The sequence below is a fragment of the Heterodontus francisci genome, chromosome 28 (assembly GCF_036365525.1).
Source record: "Heterodontus francisci isolate sHetFra1 chromosome 28, sHetFra1.hap1, whole genome shotgun sequence".
Lineage (NCBI taxonomy): Eukaryota > Metazoa > Chordata > Chondrichthyes > Heterodontiformes > Heterodontidae > Heterodontus > Heterodontus francisci.
The window spans coordinates 20,321,766-20,342,033 of NC_090398.1; the positions used below are offsets into that span (position 1 = coordinate 20,321,766).

A 20,268-nucleotide genomic window follows, 5' to 3' on the forward strand; every position below is an offset into this window, starting at 1 on the left:
GACCCAGTGAGATCAGACAGTGTGTAACCCGGGGAGGATGGACCCAGTGTGATCAGACAGTGTGTCACCCGGAGAGTGGTCCCAGTGTGATCAGACATTGTATAACCCGGGGAGGATGGACCCCGTGTGATCAGACATTGTGCAACCCGGGGAGGATGGAGCCAGTGAGATCAGACAGTGTGTAACCCGGGAGGATGGACCCAGTGTGATCAGACATTGTATAACCCGGGGAGGATGGACCCAATGTGATCAGACATTGTGCAACCCGGGGAGGATGGAGCCAGTGAGATCAGACAGTGTGTAACCCGGGAGGATGGACCCAGTGAGATCAGACAGTGTGTAACCCGGGGAGTCTGGACCCAGTGTGATCAGACAGTGTGTGAACCGGGGAGGATGGACCCAGTGTGATCAGACAGTGTGTGAACCGGGGAGGCTGGACCCAGTGAGATCAGACATTGTGTAACCCGGGGAGGATGGCCCCCTGTGAGATCAGACAGTGTGTAACCCGGGGAGGATGGACCCCAGTGAGATCAGACAGTGTATAACCCAGGGAGTCTGGACCTAGTGTGACCAGACATTGTGTAACCCGGGGAGGATGGACCCAGTGTGATCAGACAGTATGTAACCCTGGGAGGATGGACCCCAGTGAGATCAGACAGTGTGTAACCCGGGGAGTCTGGACCCAGTGTGGTCAGACAGTGTGTAACCCGGGGAGGATGGTCCGAGTGTGATCAGACAGTGTGTAACCCGGGGAGGATGGACCCAGTGTGATCAGACAGTGTGTAACCCGGGGAGTCTGGACCCAGTGTGATCAGACAGTGTATAACCCGGGGAGTCTGGACTCAGTGTGATCAGACAGTGTGTAACCCGGGGAGGATGGACCCAGTGTGATCAGACAGTGTGTAACCCGGGGAGGATGGACCCAGTGTGATCAGACAGTGTGTAACCCGGGGAGGATGGACCCGGTGTGATCAGACAGTGTGTAACCCGGGGAGGATGGACCCAGTGTGATCAGACAGTGTATAACCCGGGGAGTCTGGACCCAGTGTGATCAGACTGTGTGTAACCCGGGGAGGATGGACCCAGTGTGATCAGACAGTGTGTAACCCGGGGAGGATGGACCCAATGTGATCAGACATTGTGTAACCCGGGGTGGATGGAACCAGTGAGATCAGACAGTGTGTAACCCGGGTAGGATGGACCCAGTGTGATCAGACAGTGTGTAACCCGTGGAGGATGGAGCCAGTGTGATCTCACAGTGAATAACCCGGGGAGGATGGACCCAGTGAGATCAGACAGTGTGTAACCCGGGGAGGATGGACCCAGTGTGATCAGACAGTGTGTCACCCGGAGAGTGGTCCCAGTGTGATCAGACATTGTGTAACCCGGGGTGGATGGAACCAGTGAGATCAGACAGTGTGTAACCCGGGTAGGATGGACCCAGTGTGATCAGACAGTGTGTAACCCGTGGAGGATGGAGCCAGTGTGATCTCACAGTGAATAACCCGGGGAGGATGGACCCAGTGAGATCAGACAGTGTGTAACCCGGGGAGGATGGACCCAGTGTGATCAGACAGTGTGTCACCCGGAGAGTGGTCCCAGTGTGATCAGACATTGTATAACCCGGGGAGGATGGACCCCGTGTGATCAGACATTGTGCAACCCGGGGAGGATGGAGCCAGTGAGATCAGACAGTGTGTAACCCGGGAGGATGGACCCAGTGTGATCAGACATTGTATAACCCGGGGAGGATGGACCCAATGTGATCAGACATTGTGCAACCCGGGGAGGATGGAGCCAGTGAGATCAGACAGTGTGTAACCCGGGAGGATGGACCTAGTGAGATCAGACATTGTGTAACCCGGGGAGGATGGACCCAGTGTGATCAGACAGTGTGCAACCCGGGGAGGATGGACCCAGTGTGATCAGACATTGTGCAACCCGGGGTGGATGGAACCAGTGAGATCAGACAGTGTGTAACCCGGGTAGGATGGACCCAGTGTGATCAGACAGTGTGTAACCCGTGGAGGATGGAGCCAGTGTGATCTCACAGTGAATAACCCGGGGAGGATGGACCCAGTGAGATCAGACAGTGTATAATCCGGGGAGTCTGGACCCAGTGTGATCAGACTGTGTGTAACCCGGGGAGGATGGACCCAGTGTGATCAGACAGTGTGTAACCCGGGGAGGATGCACCTAGTGTGATCAGACAGTGTGTAACCCGGGGTGGATGGAACCAGTGAGATCAGACAGTGTGTAACCCGGGTAGGATGGACCCAGTGTGATCAGACAGTGTGTAACCCGTGGAGGATGGAGCCAGTGTGATCTCACAGTGAATAACCCGGGGAGGATGGACCCAGTGAGATCAGACAGTGTGTAACCCGGGGAGGATGGACCCAGTGTGATCAGACAGTGTGTCACCCGGAGAGTGGTCCCAGTGTGATCAGACATTGTATAACCCGGGGAGGATGGACCCCGTGTGATCAGACAGTGTGTAACCCGGGGAGGATGGACCCAATGTGATCAGACATTGTGCAACCCGGGGAGGATGGAGCCAGTGAGATCAGACAGTGTGTAACCCGGGAGGATGGACCTAGTGAGATCAGACATTGTGTAACCCGGGGAGGATGGACCCAGTTTGATCAGACAGTGTGCAACCCGGGGAGGATGGACCCAGTGTGATCAGACATTGTGCAACCCGGGGAGGATGGAGCCAGTGTCATCAGACAGTGTGTTACCCGGGGAGGATGCACCTCGTGTGATCAGACAGTGTGTAACCCGGGGTGGATGGAACCAGTGAGATCAGACAGTGTGTAACCCGGGTAGGATGGACCCAGTGTGATCAGACAGTGTGTAACCCGTGGAGGATGGAGCCAGTGAGATCTCACAGTGAATAACCCTGGGAGGATGGACCCAGTGAGATCAGACAGTGTGTCACCTGAGGAGGATGGACCCAGTGTGATCAGACAGTGAATAGCCCGGGGAGGATGGACCCAGTGTGATCAGACAGTGTGTAACCCGGGGAGGATGGATCCCAGTGAGATCAGACACTGTGTAACCTGGTGAGAATGGACCCAGTGAGAACAGACAGTGTGTAACCCGGGGAGGATGGACCCAGTGTGATCAGACAGTGAATAACCTGGGGGGGATGGACCGCTTGTGATCAGACATTGTGTAACCCGGGGAAGATGGACCCAGTGTGATCAGGCAGTGTGTAACCCGGGGAGGATGGATCCCGTGTGATCAGAGATTGTGTAACCCGGGGAGGATGGACCCAGTGAGATCAGACAGTGTGTAACCCGGGGAGGATGGACCCAGTGTGATCAGACATTGTGTAACCCGGGGTGCATGGACCCATTGTGATCAGACAGTGTGTAACCCGGGGAGGATGGACCCAGTGTGATCAGACAGTGTGTAACCCGGGGAGGATGGACCCAGTGTGATCTGACAGTGAATAACCCAGGGGGGATGGACCCCGTGTGATCAGACATTGTGTAACCCGGGGAAGTTGGACCCAGTGTGATCAGACAGTGTGTAACCCGGGGAGGATGGATCCCGTGTGATCAGACATTGTGTAACCCGGGGAGGATGGACCCAGTGAGATCAGACAGTGTGTAACCCGGGGAGGATGGACGCAGTGTGATCAGACAGTGTGTAACCCGGGGCGGATGGACCCAGTGTGATCAGACAGTGTGTAACCCGGGGAGGATATACCCAGTGTGATCAGACACTGTGTAACCCGGGGAGGATGGTCCCAGTTAGATCAGACAGTGAATAACCCGGGGAGGATGGACCCAGTGTGATCAGACAGTGTGTAACCCGGGGAGGATGGAGCCAGTGTGATCAGACATTGTGTGAACCGGGGAGGATGGACCCAGTGAGATCAGACTGTGTGTAACCCGGGGAGGATGGACCCAGTGTGATCAGACATTGTGTAACCTGGGGAGGATGGACCCAGTGTGATCAGACAGTGTGTGAACCGGGGAGGATGGACCCAGTGAGATCAGACAGTGTGTAACCCGGGGAGGATGGACCCAGTGTGATCAGACAGTGTGTGAACCGGGGAGGCTGGACCCAGTGAGATCAGACATTGTGTAACCCGGGGAGGATGGCCCCCTGTGAGATCAGACAGTGTGTAACCCGGGGAGGATGGACCCCAGTGTGATCCGCCAGTGTGTAACCCTGGAAGGATGGTCCCAGTGTGATCAGACAGTGTGTAACCCTGGGATGATGGACCCAGTGTGATCTGACAGTAAATAACCCAGGGGGGATGGACCCCGTGTGATCAGACATTGTGTAACCCGGGGAGGATGGAACCAGTGTGATCAGACAGTGTGGAACCCGGGGAGGATGGACCCAGTGTGATCAGACAGTGTGGAACCCGGGGCGGATGGACCCAGTGTGATCAGACAGTGTGCAACCCGGGGAGGATGGACCCAGTGTGATCAGACAGTGTGGAACCCGGGGAGGATGGACCCAGTGTGATCAGACAGTGTGTAACCTGGGGAGGATGGACCCAGTGTGATCAGACAGTGTGAAACCCGGGGAGGATGGACCCAGTGTGATCAGACAGTGTGGAACCCGGGGAGGATTGACTCAGTGAGATCAGACAGTGTGGAACCCGGGGATGATGGACCCAGTGAGATCATCTGTGTGTAACCCGGGGAGGATGGACCCAGTGCGATCAGACAGTGTGGAACCCGGGGGGGATGGACCCAGTGAGATCAGACAGTGTGGAACCCGGGGAGGATGGACCCAGTGAGATCAGTCAGTGTGGAACCCGGGGAGGATGGACCCAGTGTGATCAGACATTGTGTAACCCGGGGAGGATGGACCCAGTGTGATCAGACATTGTGTAACCCGGGGAGGATGGACCCAGTGAGATAAGACAGTGTGTAACCCGGGGAGGATGGACCCATTGTGATCAGACAGTGTGTAAACCGGGGAGGATGGACCCAGTGTGATCAGACATTGTGTAACCCGGGGAGGATGGACCCAGTGAGATAAGACAGTGTGTAACCCGGGGAGGATGGACCCATTGTGATCAGACAGTGTGTAACCCGGGGAGGATGGACCCATTGTGATCAGACAGTGTGTAACCCGGGGAGGATGGACCCATTGTGATCAGACAGTGTGTCACCTGGGGAGGATGGACCCATTGTGATCAGACAGTGTGTAACCCGGGGAGGATGGACCCAGTGTGATCAGACAGTGTGTAACCTGGGGAGGATGGACCCATTGTGATCAGACAGTGTGTCACCTGGGGAGGATGGACCCATTGTGATCAGACAGTGTGTAACCCGGGGAGGATGGACCCAGTGAGATAAGACAGTGTGTAACCCGGGGAGGATGGACCCATTGTGATCAGACAGTGTGTCACCTGGGGAGGATGGACCCATTGTGATCAGACAGTGTGTAACCCGGGGAGGATGGACCCAGTGTGATCAGACAGTGTGTAACCCGGGGAGGATGGACCCATTGTGATCAGACAGTGTGTCACCTGGGGAGGATGGACCCATTGTGATCAGACAGTGTGTAACCCGGGGTGCATGGACCCATTGTGATCAGACAGTGTGTAACCCGGGGAGGATGGACCCATTGTGATCAGACAGTGTGTAACCCGGGGAGGATGGACCCAGTGTGATCAGACAGTGTGTAACCCGGGGAGGATGGACCCAGTGTGATCAGACAGTGTGTAACCCGGGGAGGATGGACCCATTGTGATCAGACAGTGTGTCACCTGGGGAGGATGGACCCATTGTGATCAGACAGTGTATCACCTGGGGAGGATGGACCCATTGTGATCAGACAGTGTGTCACCTGGGGAGGATGGACCCATTGTGATCAGACAGTGTGTAACCCGGGGAGGATGGACCCAGTGTGATCAGACAGTGTGTAACCCGGGGAGGATGGACCCAGTGTGATCAGACAGTGTGTAACCCGGGGAGGATGGACCCAGTGTGATCAGACAGTGTGTAACCCGGGGAGGATGGACCCAGTGTGATCAGACAGTGTGTAACCCGGGGAGGATGGACCCATTGTGATCAGACAGTGTGTCACCTGGGGAGGATGGACCCATTGTGATCAGACAGTGTGTCACCTGGGGAGGATGGACCCATTGTGATCAGACAGTGTGTCACCTGGGGAGGATGGACCCATTGTGATCAGACAGTGTGTAACCCGGGGAGGATGGACCCAGTGTGATCAGACAGTGTGTAACCCGGGGAGGATGGACCCAGTGTGATCAGACAGTGTGTAACCCGGGGAGGATGGACCCAGTGTGATCAGACAGTGTGTAACCCGGGGAGGATGGACCCAGTGTGATCAGACAGTGTGTCACCTGGGGAGGATGGACCCATTGTGATCAGACAGTGTGTAACCCGGGGAGGATGGACCCAGTGTGATCAGACAGTGTGTAACCCGGGGAGGATGGACCCAGTGTGATCAGACAGTGTGTAACCCGGGGAGGATGGACCCAGTGTGATCAGACAGTGTGTAACCCGGGGAGGATGGACCCAGTGTGATCAGACAGTGTGTAACCCGGGGTGCATGGACCCAGTGAGATCAGACAGTGTGTAACCCGGGGAGGATGGACCCCAGTGTGATCAGACAGTGTGTAACCTGGGGAGGATGGACTCCAGTGAGATCAGACAGTGTGTAACCCGGGGAGGATGGACCCAGTGAGATCAGACAGTTTGTAACCGGTGGAGGATGGACCCATTATGATCAGACAGTGTATAACCCGGGGAGGATGGACCCCAGTGAGATCAGACAGTGTGTAACCGGGGGAGGATGGACCCCAGTGAGATCAGACAGTTTGTAACCGGTGGAGGATGGACCCATTATGATCAGACAGTGTATAACCCGGGGAGGATGGACCCCAGTGAGATCAGACAGTGTGTAACCCGGGGAGGATGGACCCAGTGTGATCAGACAGTGTGTAACCCGGGGAGGATGGACCCAGTGTGATCAGACAGTGTGTAACCCGGGGAGGATGGTCCCAGTGTGATCAGACAGTGTGTAACCCGGGGTGCATGGACCCAGTGAGATCAGACAGTGTGTAACCCGGGGAGGATGGACCCCAGTGTGATCAGACAGTGTGTAACCTGGGGAGGATGGACCCCAGTGTGATCAGACAGTGTGTAACCGGGGGAGGATGGACTCCAGTGAGATCAGACAGTGTGTAACCCGGGGAGGATGTACTCAGTGTGATCAGACAGTGTGTGACCCGGGGAGGATGGACCCAGTGAGATCAGACAGTTTGTAACCGGTGGAGGATGGACCCATTATGATCAGACAGTGTATAACCCGGGGAGGATGGACCCAGTGTGATCAGACAGTGTGTAACCGGGGGAGGATGGACCCCAGTGAGATCAGACAGTGTGTAACCCGGGGAGGATGGACCCAGTGTGATCAGACAGTGTGCAACCCAGGGAGTCTGGACCCAGTGTGATCAGACAGTATAGAACCCGGGGAGGATGGATCCCAGTGAGATCAGACAGTGTGTAACCCGGGGAGTCTGGACCCAGTGTGATCAGACAGTGTGTAACCCGGGGAGGATGGACCCATTGGGATCAGACAGTGTATAACCTGGGGAGGATGGACCCCAGTGAGATCAGACAGTGTGTAACCGGGGGAGGATGGACTCCAGTGAGATCAGACAGTGTGTAACCCGGGGAGGATGTACTCAGTGTGATCAGACAGTGTGTGACCCGGGGAGGATGGACCCAGTGAGATCAGACAGTTTGTAACCGGTGGAGGATGGACCCATTATGATCAGACAGTGTATAACCCGGGGAGGATGGACCCCAGTGAGATCAGACAGTGTGTAACCGGGGGAGGATGGACCCCAGTGAGATCAGACAGTGTGTAACCCGGGGAGGATGGACCCAGTGTGATCAGACAGTGTGCAACCCAGGGAGTCTGGACCCAGTGTGATCAGACAGTATAGAACCCGGGGAGGATGGATCCCAGTGAGATCAGACAGTGTGTAACCCGGGGAGTCTGGACCCAGTGTGATCAGACAGTGTGTAACCCGGGGAGGATGGACCCAGTGTGATCAGACAGTGTGTAACCCGGGGTGGATGGAGCCAGTGAGATCAGACAGTGTGTAACCCGGGGAGGATGGACCCAGTGTGATCAGACAGTGTGTAACCCGTAGAGAGTGGTCCCAGTGTGATCAGACATTGTGTAACCCGGGGAGGATGGACCCCGTGTGATCAGACAGTGTGTAACCAGGGGAGGATGGACCCAATGTGATCAGACATTATGCAACCCAGGGAGGATGGAGCCAGTGAGATCAGACAGTGTGTAACCCGGGAGGATGGACCCAGTGAGATCAGACAGTGTGTAACCTGTAGAGAGTGGTCCCAGTGTGATCAGACATTGTGTAACCCGGGGAGGATGGACCCCGTGTGATCAGACAGTGTGTAACCCGGGGAGGATGGACCCAGTGTGATCAGACAGTGTGTAACCCGGGGAGGATGGAGCCAGTGTGATCAGACATTGTGCAACCCGGGGAGGATGGTGCCAGTGTGATCAGACAGTGTGTAACCCGGGGAGGATGCACCTAGTGTGATCAGACAGTGTGTAACCCGGGGAGGATGGACCCAGTGAGATCAGACAGTGTGTAACCCGTGGCGATGGACCCAGTGTGACCAGACAGTGGGTAACCCGGGGAGGATGGACCCAGTGTGACCAGACAGTTGGTAACCCGGGGAGGATGGACCCCGGGAGATCAGACATTGTCTAACCCGGGGGGATGGACCCAGTGTGATCAGACAGTGAATAACCCGGGGTGGATGGACCCAGTGTGATCAGACAGTGTGTCACCCGTGGAGGATGGACCCAGTGAGATCAGACAGTGTGTAACCCGGGGAGGATGGACCCAGTGTGATCAGACAGTGTGGAATCCGGGGAGGATTGACCCAGTGAGATCAGACAGTGTGTAACCCGGGTAGGATGGACCCAGTGAGATCAGACAGTGTGTGAACCGGGGAGGATGGACCCAGTGTGATCAGACATTGTGTAACCTGGGGAGGATGGACCCAGTGAGATCAGACAGTGTGTAACCCGGGGAGTCTGGACCCAGTGTGATCAGACAGTGTGTGAACCGGGGAGGATGGACCCAGTGTGATCAGACAGTGTGTGAACCGGGGAGGCTGGACCCAGTGAGATCAGACATTGTGTAACCCGGGGAGGATGGCCCCCTGTGAGATCAGACAGTGTGTAACCCGGGGAGGATGGACCCCAGTGAGATCAGACAGTGTATAACCCAGGGAGTCTGGACCTAGTGTGACCAGACATTGTGTAACCCGGGGAGGATGGACCCAGTGTGATCAGACAGTATGTAACCCTGGGAGGATGGACCCCAGTGAGATCAGACAGTGTGTAACCCGGGGAGTCTGGACCCAGTGTGGTCAGACAGTGTGTAACCCGGGGAGGATGGTCCGAGTGTGATCAGACAGTGTGTAACCCGGGGAGGATGGACCCAGTGTGATCAGACAGTGTGTAACCCGGGGAGTCTGGACCCAGTGTGATCAGACAGTGTATAACCCGGGGAGTCTGGACTCAGTGTGATCAGACAGTGTGTAACCCGGGGAGGATGGACCCAGTGTGATCAGACAGTGTGTAACCCGGGGAGGATGGACCCAGTGTGATCAGACAGTGTGTAACCCGGGGAGGATGGACCCGGTGTGATCAGACAGTGTGTAACCCGGGGAGGATGGACCCAGTGTGATCAGACAGTGTATAACCCGGGGAGTCTGGACCCAGTGTGATCAGACTGTGTGTAACCCGGGGAGGATGGACCCAGTGTGATCAGACAGTGTGTAACCCGGGGAGGATGGACCCAGTGTGATCAGACAGTGTGGAATCCGGGGAGGATTGACCCAGTGAGATCAGACAGTGTGTAACCCGGGTAGGATGGACCCAGTGAGATCTCACAGTGAATAACCCGGGGATGATGGACCCAGTGTGATCAGACATTGTGTAACCTGGGGAGGATGGACCCAGTGAGATCAGACAGTGTTTAACCCGGGGAGTCTGGACCCAGTGTGATCAGACAGTGTGTGAACCGGGGAGGATGGACCCAGTGTGATCAGACAGTGTGTGAACCGGGGAGGCTGGACCCAGTGAGATCAGACATTGTGTAACCCGGGGAGGATGGCCCCCTGTGAGATCAGACAGTGTGTAACCCGGGGAGGATGGACCCCAGTGATATCAGACAGTGTATAACCCAGGGAGTCTGGACCTAGTGTGACCAGACATTGTGTAACCCGGGGAGGATGGTCCGAGTCTGATCAGACAGTGTGTAACCCGGGGAGTCTGGACCCAGTGTGATCAGACTGTGTGTAACCCGGGGAGGATGGTCCGAGTGTGATCAGACAGTGTGTAACCCGGGGAGGATGGACCCAGTGTGATCAGACAGTGTGTAACCCGGGGAGTCTGGACCCAGTGTGATCAGACAGTGTATAACCCGGGGAGTCTGGACTCAGTGTGATCAGACAGTGTGTAACCCGGGGAGGATGGACCCAGTGTGATCAGACAGTGTGTAACCCGGGGAGGATGGACCCAGTGTGATCAGACAGTGTGTAACCCGGGGAGGATGGACCCGGTGTGATCAGACAGTGTGTAACCCGGGGAGGATGGACCCAGTGTGATCAGACAGTGTATAACCCGGGGAGTCTGGACCCAGTGTGATCAGACTGTGTGTAACCCGGGGAGGATGGACCCAGTGTGATCAGACAGTGTGTAACCCGGGGAGGATGGACCCAGTGTGATCAGACAGTGTGGAACCCGGGGAGGATGGACCCAGTGTGATCAGACATTGTGTAACCCGGGGAGGATGGACCCAGTGTGATCAGACATTGTGTAACCCGGGGAGGATGGACCCAGTGAGATAAGACAGTGTGTAACCCGGGGAGGATGGACCCATTGTGATCAGACAGTGTGTAAACCGGGGAGGATGGACCCAGTGTGATCAGACATTGTGTAACCCGGGGAGGATGGACCCAGTGAGATAAGACAGTGTGTAACCCGGGGAGGATGGACCCATTGTGATCAGACAGTGTGTAACCCGGGGAGGATGGACCCAGTGTGATCAGACAGTGTGTAACCCGGGGTGCATGGACCCATTGTGATCAGACAGTGTGTCACCTGGGGAGGATGGACCCAGTGTGATCAGACAGTGTGTAACCCGGGGTGCATGGACCCAGTGTGATCAGACAGTGTGTAACCCGGGGAGGATGGACCCAGTGTGATCAGACAGTGTGTAACCCGGGGTGCATGGACCCAGTGAGATCAGACAGTGTGTAACCCGGGGAGGATGGACCCCAGTGTGATCAGACAGTGTGTAACCTGGGGAGGATGGACCCCAGTGTGATCAGACAGTGTGTAACCGGGGGAGGATGGACTCCAGTGAGATCAGACAGTGTGTAACCCGGGGAGGATGTACTCAGTGTGATCAGACAGTGTGTGACCCGGGGAGGATGGACCCAGTGAGATCAGACAGTTTGTAACCGGGGGAGGATGGACCCCAGTGAGATCAGACAGTGTGTAACCCGGGGAGGATGGACCCAGTGTGATCAGACAGTGTGCAACCCAGGGAGTCTGGACCCAGTGTGATCAGACAGTATAGAACCCGGGGAGGATGGATCCCAGTGAGATCAGACAGTGTGTAACCCGGGGAGTCTGGACCCAGTGTGATCAGACAGTGTGTAACCCGGGGAGGATGGACCCAGTGTGACCAGACAGTGGGTAACCCGGGGAGGATGGACCCAGTGTGACCAGACAGTTGGTAACCCGGGGAGGATGGACCCCGGGAGATCAGACATTGTCTAACCCGGGGGGATGGACCCAGTGTGATCAGACAGTGAATAACCCGGGGTGGATGGACCCAGTGTGATCAGACAGTGTGTCACCCGTGGAGGATGGACCCAGTGAGATCAGACAGTGTGTAACCCGGGGAGGATGGACCCAGTGTGATCAGACAGTGTGGAATCCGGGGAGGATTGACCCAGTGAGATCAGACAGTGTGTAACCCGGGTAGGATGGACCCAGTGAGATCAGACAGTGTGTGAACCGGGGAGGATGGACCCAGTGTGATCAGACATTGTGTAACCTGGGGAGGATGGACCCAGTGAGATCAGACAGTGTGTAACCCGGGGAGTCTGGACCCAGTGTGATCAGACAGTGTGTGAACCGGGGAGGATGGACCCAGTGTGATCAGACAGTGTGTGAACCGGGGAGGCTGGACCCAGTGAGATCAGACATTGTGTAACCCGGGGAGGATGGCCCCCTGTGAGATCAGACAGTGTGTAACCCGGGGAGGATGGACCCCAGTGAGATCAGACAGTGTATAACCCAGGGAGTCTGGACCTAGTGTGACCAGACATTGTGTAACCCGGGGAGGATGGACCCAGTGTGATCAGACAGTATGTAACCCTGGGAGGATGGACCCCAGTGAGATCAGACAGTGTGTAACCCGGGGAGTCTGGACCCAGTGTGGTCAGACAGTGTGTAACCCGGGGAGGATGGTCCGAGTGTGATCAGACAGTGTGTAACCCGGGGAGGATGGACCCAGTGTGATCAGACAGTGTGTAACCCGGGGAGTCTGGACCCAGTGTGATCAGACAGTGTATAACCCGGGGAGTCTGGACTCAGTGTGATCAGACAGTGTGTAACCCGGGGAGGATGGACCCAGTGTGATCAGACAGTGTGTAACCCGGGGAGGATGGACCCAGTGTGATCAGACAGTGTGTAACCCGGGGAGGATGGACCCGGTGTGATCAGACAGTGTGTAACCCGGGGAGGATGGACCCAGTGTGATCAGACAGTGTATAACCCGGGGAGTCTGGACCCAGTGTGATCAGACTGTGTGTAACCCGGGGAGGATGGACCCAGTGAGATCAGACAGTGTGTAACCCGGGGAGGATGGACCCAGTGAGATCAGACAGTGTGTAACCCGGGGAGGATGGACCCAGTGAGATCAGACAGTGTGTATCCTGGGGAGGATGGACCCAGTGTGATCATACAGTGTGTAACACTGGGAGTATGGACCCAGTGAGATCAGACAGTGTGTAAACCGGGAAGGATGGACCCAGTGAGATCAGACAGTGTGTAACCCGCGAAGGATGGACCCAGTGAGATTAGACAGTGTGTAACCCGGGAAGGATGGACCCAGTGAGATCAGACAGTCTGTAACCCGGGGAGGATGGACCCAGTGTGATCAGACAGTGTGTAACCGGGGAAGGATGGATCCAGTGAGATCAGACAGTGTGTATCCCGGGGAGGATTGTCCCAGTGTGAGCAGACAGTGTGTAACCCGGGGAGGATGGACCCAGTGAGATCAGACAGTGTGTAACCCGCGGAGGATGGACCCATTGAGATCAGACAGTGTGTAACCGGGGGAGGATGGACCCAGTGTGATCTGACAGTGTGTCACCCGGGAGACTGGACCCAGTGAGATCAGACAGTGTGTAACCCGGGGAGGATGGACCCAGTGTGATCAGACAGTGTGTCACCTGGGGAGGATGGACCCAGTGAGATCAGACAGTGTGTAACCCGGGGAGGATGGACCCAGTGAGATCAGACAGTGTGTAACCTGGGGAGGATGGACCCAGTGAGATCAGACGTTTGCCTCTAGTACAGAGGTAAAATGCCACATTTCCATATTCATTTGTGAAGGTTTGTGGGAATTCCAGGTGGGTGAGTTGGGGATCTGAGAAAGGGACTGAATTCACCAGACACACAAGGCCCTGATCCTGAAGACGTGGAGGATCCCAGCAGCTGTTGGTCCCTCTGTTACCTCAGCAATCCAAGAGACAGTTTCTATTACCGTGTCAGTATGTCCACGGTGCCGAGAAAAAAGTCACGTTTCTGCCGCAAACACTGGTTGTTTTCCTGTAGCCCAGTTGGACAGACCGGGGATCTGTGGAAAGGAACAAAATCAAACAGAAAAATTTGTCTCTTAAATTTCACTTTGATGGGTTAGAAGACAAGTGTACATTACATTACCTCACACCGCCTGCATCCTTCTCATTTTCTGTTATGCTGTAGTTAGATCTCCTGGTGAATGACGGAGTGATGAGAAACGTCCACAGCTGGATGTAAACAGGGATTGTCAACTGAGGAACAACAGCAGGTGAACTAGCACAGGATTGTGAAAGCACCAACCAGAGAGAACCCTTTGATTCAAAGAGCTTCCATAGATCGACTGGGGAGAAAGGTAAGAGAAAGTCCAATTTACTCTGAGAAACACTGGTCCTGTAGACAGTAAAAAGCTAATGAGGTAATTTAGGAAATGGTGAGAATGAGACTGGGAGAGTCTGACCATCGAGAACAATTACCCAGAATGAGGCCGTGCAGTGGAATGTGAAGTGAGATCAGTTTCTGTCTCAAAATACACAAAAACCAGAAACACCTTCATAACCACACAGAGGTCCAAGTGAATCTTGTGTACAATTTTGAGTAAAGGGATTTGATCTGAGGGGTGACTCTCGTCTTGGGCAGAGCCCAGCAGATGGACACCTGTCTGTTTATTACGTGGGGCTGAACTCACACCAACATCATCCGTCCGATCAGTGTTAAAATGTCTCAGATTTGGGGACAAATCAAATAGGAGATTGAACTGTGAAACTCATTCCTGTCAATTCACTGAACACGATGCAGAGACAAACCTCAAAGATCAGCATGGCCTCTGACCAGCAGATGTGGTGTATTGTCAGATAGTGAATGCTGAACACAGCTTCATTACCTTTCAACAAGCCCAATGTTTAGTACTGGAGATGGTAAAAGACATTAAACACCGGGTGAGTGTTTACCTCCTATTTCATTGGTCACAGAGACACACAATACAGAAATCGAACAACAGTGGTCAAAGCAAGCAGGGAATGTGCTTCCAAAATCAATGTTGGATACAAAGCCAACATCAGTTTCCTAGTGTATTCTGAAATAGAATCCAAACCAAGAAAACACAGAATCTAGTCTGAAATGGGGTGAGGAATGATATTAGAAATAAAGCAGAAAATGCTGGAAATACTCAGTGGATCAGAGAGTATCTGTGGAGAGAGGAAGGTGGGGTTAATGTTTCAGATCCTGATCCTGTTCTCAGGAATGGTCATCAACCTGAACCATTAACCTCACCATCCTCTCCCCACAGACACTGTCTGACCCACTGAGGGTTTCCAACATTTTATTGGTTTTTTTCAGACTTCCAGCATCTCCAATATCTTGCTGTCTCTAAAATATAAGTTTACTTTTGAGTTGGTTTCCTTCCTTGCCGGCCCTGTGGAGGGTTCTACGACGGCCCCCTCGTTGAGACCGTCCCCTCCCCTAACCCCTGGACCTCCACTACAGCCGCCCATGCCCACCCCCCGACACAGCCCACATTCATCCACTGACCCGATCACTACCCGGACAAGACTGAGAACCAAAAACGAACCTAAACCCGCTTCGGAACCATCCAAGTTACTCCCTAAAGAACTATACCAACGAGAAGATGACTCCGATATGGGGAACACGGACACTGACGACGAGGGCGATATTTGGTACGGTCAGAAGGAGCCCATGTTTCGCTGGAACCCTCCTTGTTCCCCGCCATTCTTGACACACGCACTTGTCCAGGCCTCCTCCAGTCTCACATTACAGAAACTGGTCCATATTTATACCACGCACTCAGTGGTGGCCTTACTCACAAGCCAACAGACCCAGCACCTCACTACTGCCCGGCAAAGTCGCTATGAGATATCGCTACTGCAGAATTTCTTTATATCCTTTCACTATTGTTCGGCCATCAACCCAGCCCTCTTTCTTGAAGATCCTCCGTCCACTCTGTCCAGTCCCCCTCATGATTGTATCGAGTTAAACCACCACCTCACGGTCTCCCGTTCCGACCTCTCCGACCAGCCCTTTCTGAACGCGGAGCTGATCCTATACGTAGACGGCAGTTCCTCATTGACACCTGACGGCCAACGCTCTGCTGGATACGCTATTGTGGATGATCACCACGTCCTGGAAGCAGCTGCCTTCCTGGAATCTACTTCAGCTCAGAAAGCTGAACTCTTTGCCCTGACCCGTGCATGTATTCTGGCCCAGGACAAGGTTGTGAACCTTTATACGGACTCCCAATACGCTTTCGGAGTCGCCCATGATTTTGCCCAACTTTGGTCCCAGCGCGGATTTTTCACATCTGCCGGCACGTCCATTTGCAATGAGGTCTACGTTGAGAATCTTTTACAGGCTATCCAGTTGCCCCGACAATTGGCGATCATTAAATGTCCTGCTCACGTTCCCCTTGATTCTGATGTCGCTCAAGGTAACAATAGAGCTGATTTGGCAGCCAAACATGCTCGCACCTTTTGTGCTTTGGTAGTCCCTCAAATGATGAACAGGAAAAAACCTGATTCAGTGATTCCCACTTCTGATACCGAGGCTTTACCGAGCATTGAGGTTGTTTCTGAATGTCAGAGGGACACCTCTGACTCAGAAAAACAGGTTTGGCAGTCCTCGGGTTATACCTTTGACAACAAATCCAACCTTTGGACTTCCCCTGCAGGGCAGGTCTGTCTGCCCGATGCATTTTTACCATTATTCCTGGACTCTGTCCACACATGTACACATCTTGGCAAGGAGGGAATGGTAAAATTATTATTGCAATCCTGGTGGAGCCCGAATTTCTCTTCAAGCGCTGAAAGAGTGGCTGCAAGGTGCACAACTTGTCAGAAATACAACATTGGCCAGGGCGCAAAATGTAAGCAGGGCTCCACACCCTTATCAGATGGACCTTTTTCAACTGTTCAGATTGATTTTATTGAATTACCCCGTGTACATAGTTACAAATATTGTCTTGTTTTATTCGATGTATTTATGAGGTGGATAGAAGCTTACCCCACAGTAGATAATACTGCTGAAACAGTGGTGAAAATATTGATGAAGGATGTCATTCCAAGGTTCGGCATACCTCACGCTATAAGTTCAGATAATGGTCCACATTTTGTGGGACAAATAAACGTTGAATTATGTTCGGCATTAAAAATTAGACAACAATTCCACTGTCCACAGCGGCCACAAGCTGCTGGAGTAGTGGAAAGAGCTAACCAAACATTGAAAACCAAACTTGCAAAATTGACAATCGAAACTAGACTAAATTGGCTTCAGGTCTTACCAATCGCCCTGTTTCATATGAGGATCACTCCTCAAACAACTCATGGACTCTCGGCGGCCGAAATATTATATGGCCGACCAATGAGGACTCCATGAACCACTGACCCTGTGGGAACTCTAGATCTGTAATGAGTGACCAGATGATATCTTAAATGATGGCACTAACCTCTGCTCTCAAAGCTCTCCATTCGCAGGTTAGAGCGGTCCAGAAAAAAAATGCCAAGGGACTGATGAATCACCAGCCGACTGGTTGAGCGATCTGAAACCCGGCGATTTCATCCTGATTAAAGAGTGGAACAAGCGGAAGCTCGGCACCCGGTGGAGAGGACCGTACCATATCATCCTGACAACCCCTACAGCTGTCAAGTTAAAAGGAAAACCAAAATGGGTTCACAAGAGCCATTGCAAAAAAGTCTCCTCAGCTTTGGACTCTTAGTTGCGATAACCTACATTGTCACGGTCACCCAGGTCAAAGGATTGAAGGATAATCTTTTCCACCAGGTCCATACCAAATTGTATGGAAATCGGACTGTATGTTACCCCTTGGCCAGATCGGTTGAGGCCTTATTTGTGGCCACTCCTGGTTGGAACCCTCTCCAACTGTACACTGTCGAGACATCAGGTCAACCCTGTGAGGGACAGGAGGGCAGATACAACAGGAGTATGCAGGGAAGATGTGTAGAATTAATAGATCCCACTCATCCCAATTGCAGGGGGGTGCAGGGGACAGGGGGGACTAGCTGTTCAAAGAGGGAGGATTTTCCCCTGTGTTTTACGGGACAGGGCTGGGGATGTGCCTATGCCCTCGTCCCTAAGAACGCTACTTGTGTACAGAGACAGTGTGCTCGCCAGCATTGCCAAATACACCGAGGCCAGTTTTCATGTACATGTGATAAGGAAAGATGTTTCAACGTCACGGCAGGCAGGCAATTCATTTGCGGCCATTGTAATGGAACCCATGTGAGCTCAGACGCATGGTCGTATCCATTCGATTCGCACCAAATGATCGGGTCAAATGGAAGATCAACCGACCCCCGCAACTGGTGGTACGTCCAGTTCACACAGATCAATAACAAAATTATTACATGTTACCGAGCCAAGAGGGGATTCATGTTTCTCCTCAACGGCACTTACACAACGGCAACACCAACTCTCCCGATTCGTTTTGCAGTCGGAGCAATAGGACCACTCACCGTCCCATGCCCCCAAGAGACTCTCACACTCGCAGGAGAATAGTGGCCCGGGCTATCAGTTCAGACTTCTGCGCCGATTGGAAGGATCCTATTACCCTGGGATCGTCACTGGGCTACGGATTCCTTAGTGCTCTCTCGCTGGGAGGATCGGCGGGAGTCGTAGCTGCTAAGAATAGGAATTATCTCATTTGCGGCCTAACTATCCTGGGAAATAGCACTAGAAGGGGTCTGGAAGCCATCAATCGAGAGCTGTCCGAACTGCGACTATACACCCAACAGACCCGTTATGCTATAGACTACCCCCTGGCCCAGCAAGGGGGAGTGTGTATGATCGTGGGGGACAAATGTATTACCAATGTACGGGATGAATCGCTCAACATCACCGAGGCCATTAACGCCATTAAAGACCAGCTTGATGATTTCAGGCAGGGCCCTAAAGTAGGAGAGGATTGGCTGAACTGGCTGTTTGGCGGTGGCTGGGGAACCTGGATTATGCATTCTTTGGTAATAGTCGTGGTTATGCTCCTTTTTTCCGCCTTCCAAAGCATCATTAAGTGCCTCCTGATCCGATATTGTGGGGAAATGACTACCATGACCCAGCTCCCCGTACGTTATCGTCCCACCGCTTCGGAGCCTCCCAGAAGCACCTCTGCTACTGACGAGGTGGAAATCAGGGAGGTTACCCGACTGGCAGGTATTGATGTTGAAGGACTTAATGATCACGACTACTTTAAGCCCCCTACCTCTCCGCTCCGCATGTTTTGTTGTCATGATATGATAAAAGGAGGAAATGTGGAAAATTGCTCGGACTCCTAGCCCTGACCCAGAAAAGACAATGAAAACAAGTTTTAGAGAAAACGAGACTAAACTCCCGGCTGCATGATCTGCGAGGTCATGTCAGCAGTAAAATGTTCCATCTGGTTTGTTCGGATAAGAAAGCTCAGCAGACAAAAATGACTCATTCACTAACTATTGCAAGTTCGTGACCTCCAGATTGGGTGTGCTAACGCTTCAGAAACAGTGATAACAGGATGCAGCTTGTACCTAATCTAACCACACTAACTGTCTCAAGGTGTAGACGGAACCCATGACAGATATGGGGATGTGAGCAAAGAATAATCTGCTGAACCTTCTGCTTCTGTAAATTGCTTATGCAACCACACTAAATTTAGAATAACAAGTGACGCTCTGAAATGTATAAATGCTACTCGCATTGTTTAAACTGAACTCACTTGTGACACTGTCAGTGGGGCGTGTGCTCCTGCGCAGTAGAATCAGCTGAGTTCAGCTTGCAAGCAATAAAGAGTAATTGATTTCGAATGGTGTCGAGACTTCTTTACCTATACAGGTCCGAACCGATTCCTACACATCCTGCTTCGGTGCCTCTCCTTCATTGTCCAGCTCAATGGGACTGAACTCACTTGTTTCCACTCTTACCCATCCAATGATAGCCAGAGAATCTTGTTCAGTGGCTTCTCTTCCTGCCCCTGCACCATTGCCTCTGGAGACCCCCATGGATCTCTCCTCACCCCCTCCTATTTCTCATCCTTATGCTGCTCCTTGGAGACACAATGTAAAGACAAGGGCTCAGCTTTCACATGTCCACTGACAACACTCTGCTGCACCTCTCTCGACACCTCCACTGCCTCTGCTTTTTCATGCAACTAGTTTGACCGCAAGTCTTAAATTGAGGTATTACAGCACAGAAGGAGGCCATTTGGCCCATTGCGTCCATGCTGGCTCTCTGTAGTGCAATCCAGTCAGCCCCATACCCCTGTTCTATCCCCATAGCTTTTCAAATTTATTTCTCTCAAGTGCCCATCCAATTTCATTGATAAATCATTGATCATCTCCACTTCCACTGTCCTGAGAGACAGCGAGTTTCAGCTCATTGACACTTGCTGTGAAGAAA

The 20,268-nt window shown here is 53.2% G+C and overlaps 1 protein-coding gene and 1 pseudogene across 3 annotated transcripts in view; one reads left to right on the forward strand and one right to left on the reverse strand.

Moving 5' to 3' along the window:
* The window catches only part of LOC137345124 (uncharacterized), a 61,462-nt pseudogene extending 46,097 nt beyond the window's left edge, over positions 1 to 15,365 (reverse strand).
* The window catches only part of LOC137385122 (endogenous retrovirus group FC1 Env polyprotein-like), a 59,232-nt gene extending 39,556 nt beyond the window's left edge, over positions 1 to 19,676 (forward strand). For 2 of the 3 annotated variants that reach the window (XM_068059920.1, XM_068059922.1), the window contains exons 2-3: positions 14,059 to 14,227; positions 17,344 to 19,676. In XM_068059920.1, the coding sequence (XP_067916021.1) occupies positions 18,249 to 19,172 (924 nt within the window). In that variant the 5' untranslated portion in view covers positions 14,059 to 14,227; positions 17,344 to 18,248 and the 3' untranslated portion in view covers positions 19,173 to 19,676. The remainder of the gene's footprint in view (positions 1 to 14,058; positions 14,228 to 17,343) is intronic. The other variant, XM_068059921.1, reaches the window with a different exon arrangement.
* Positions 19,677 to 20,268: the final 592 nt, after the last annotated feature.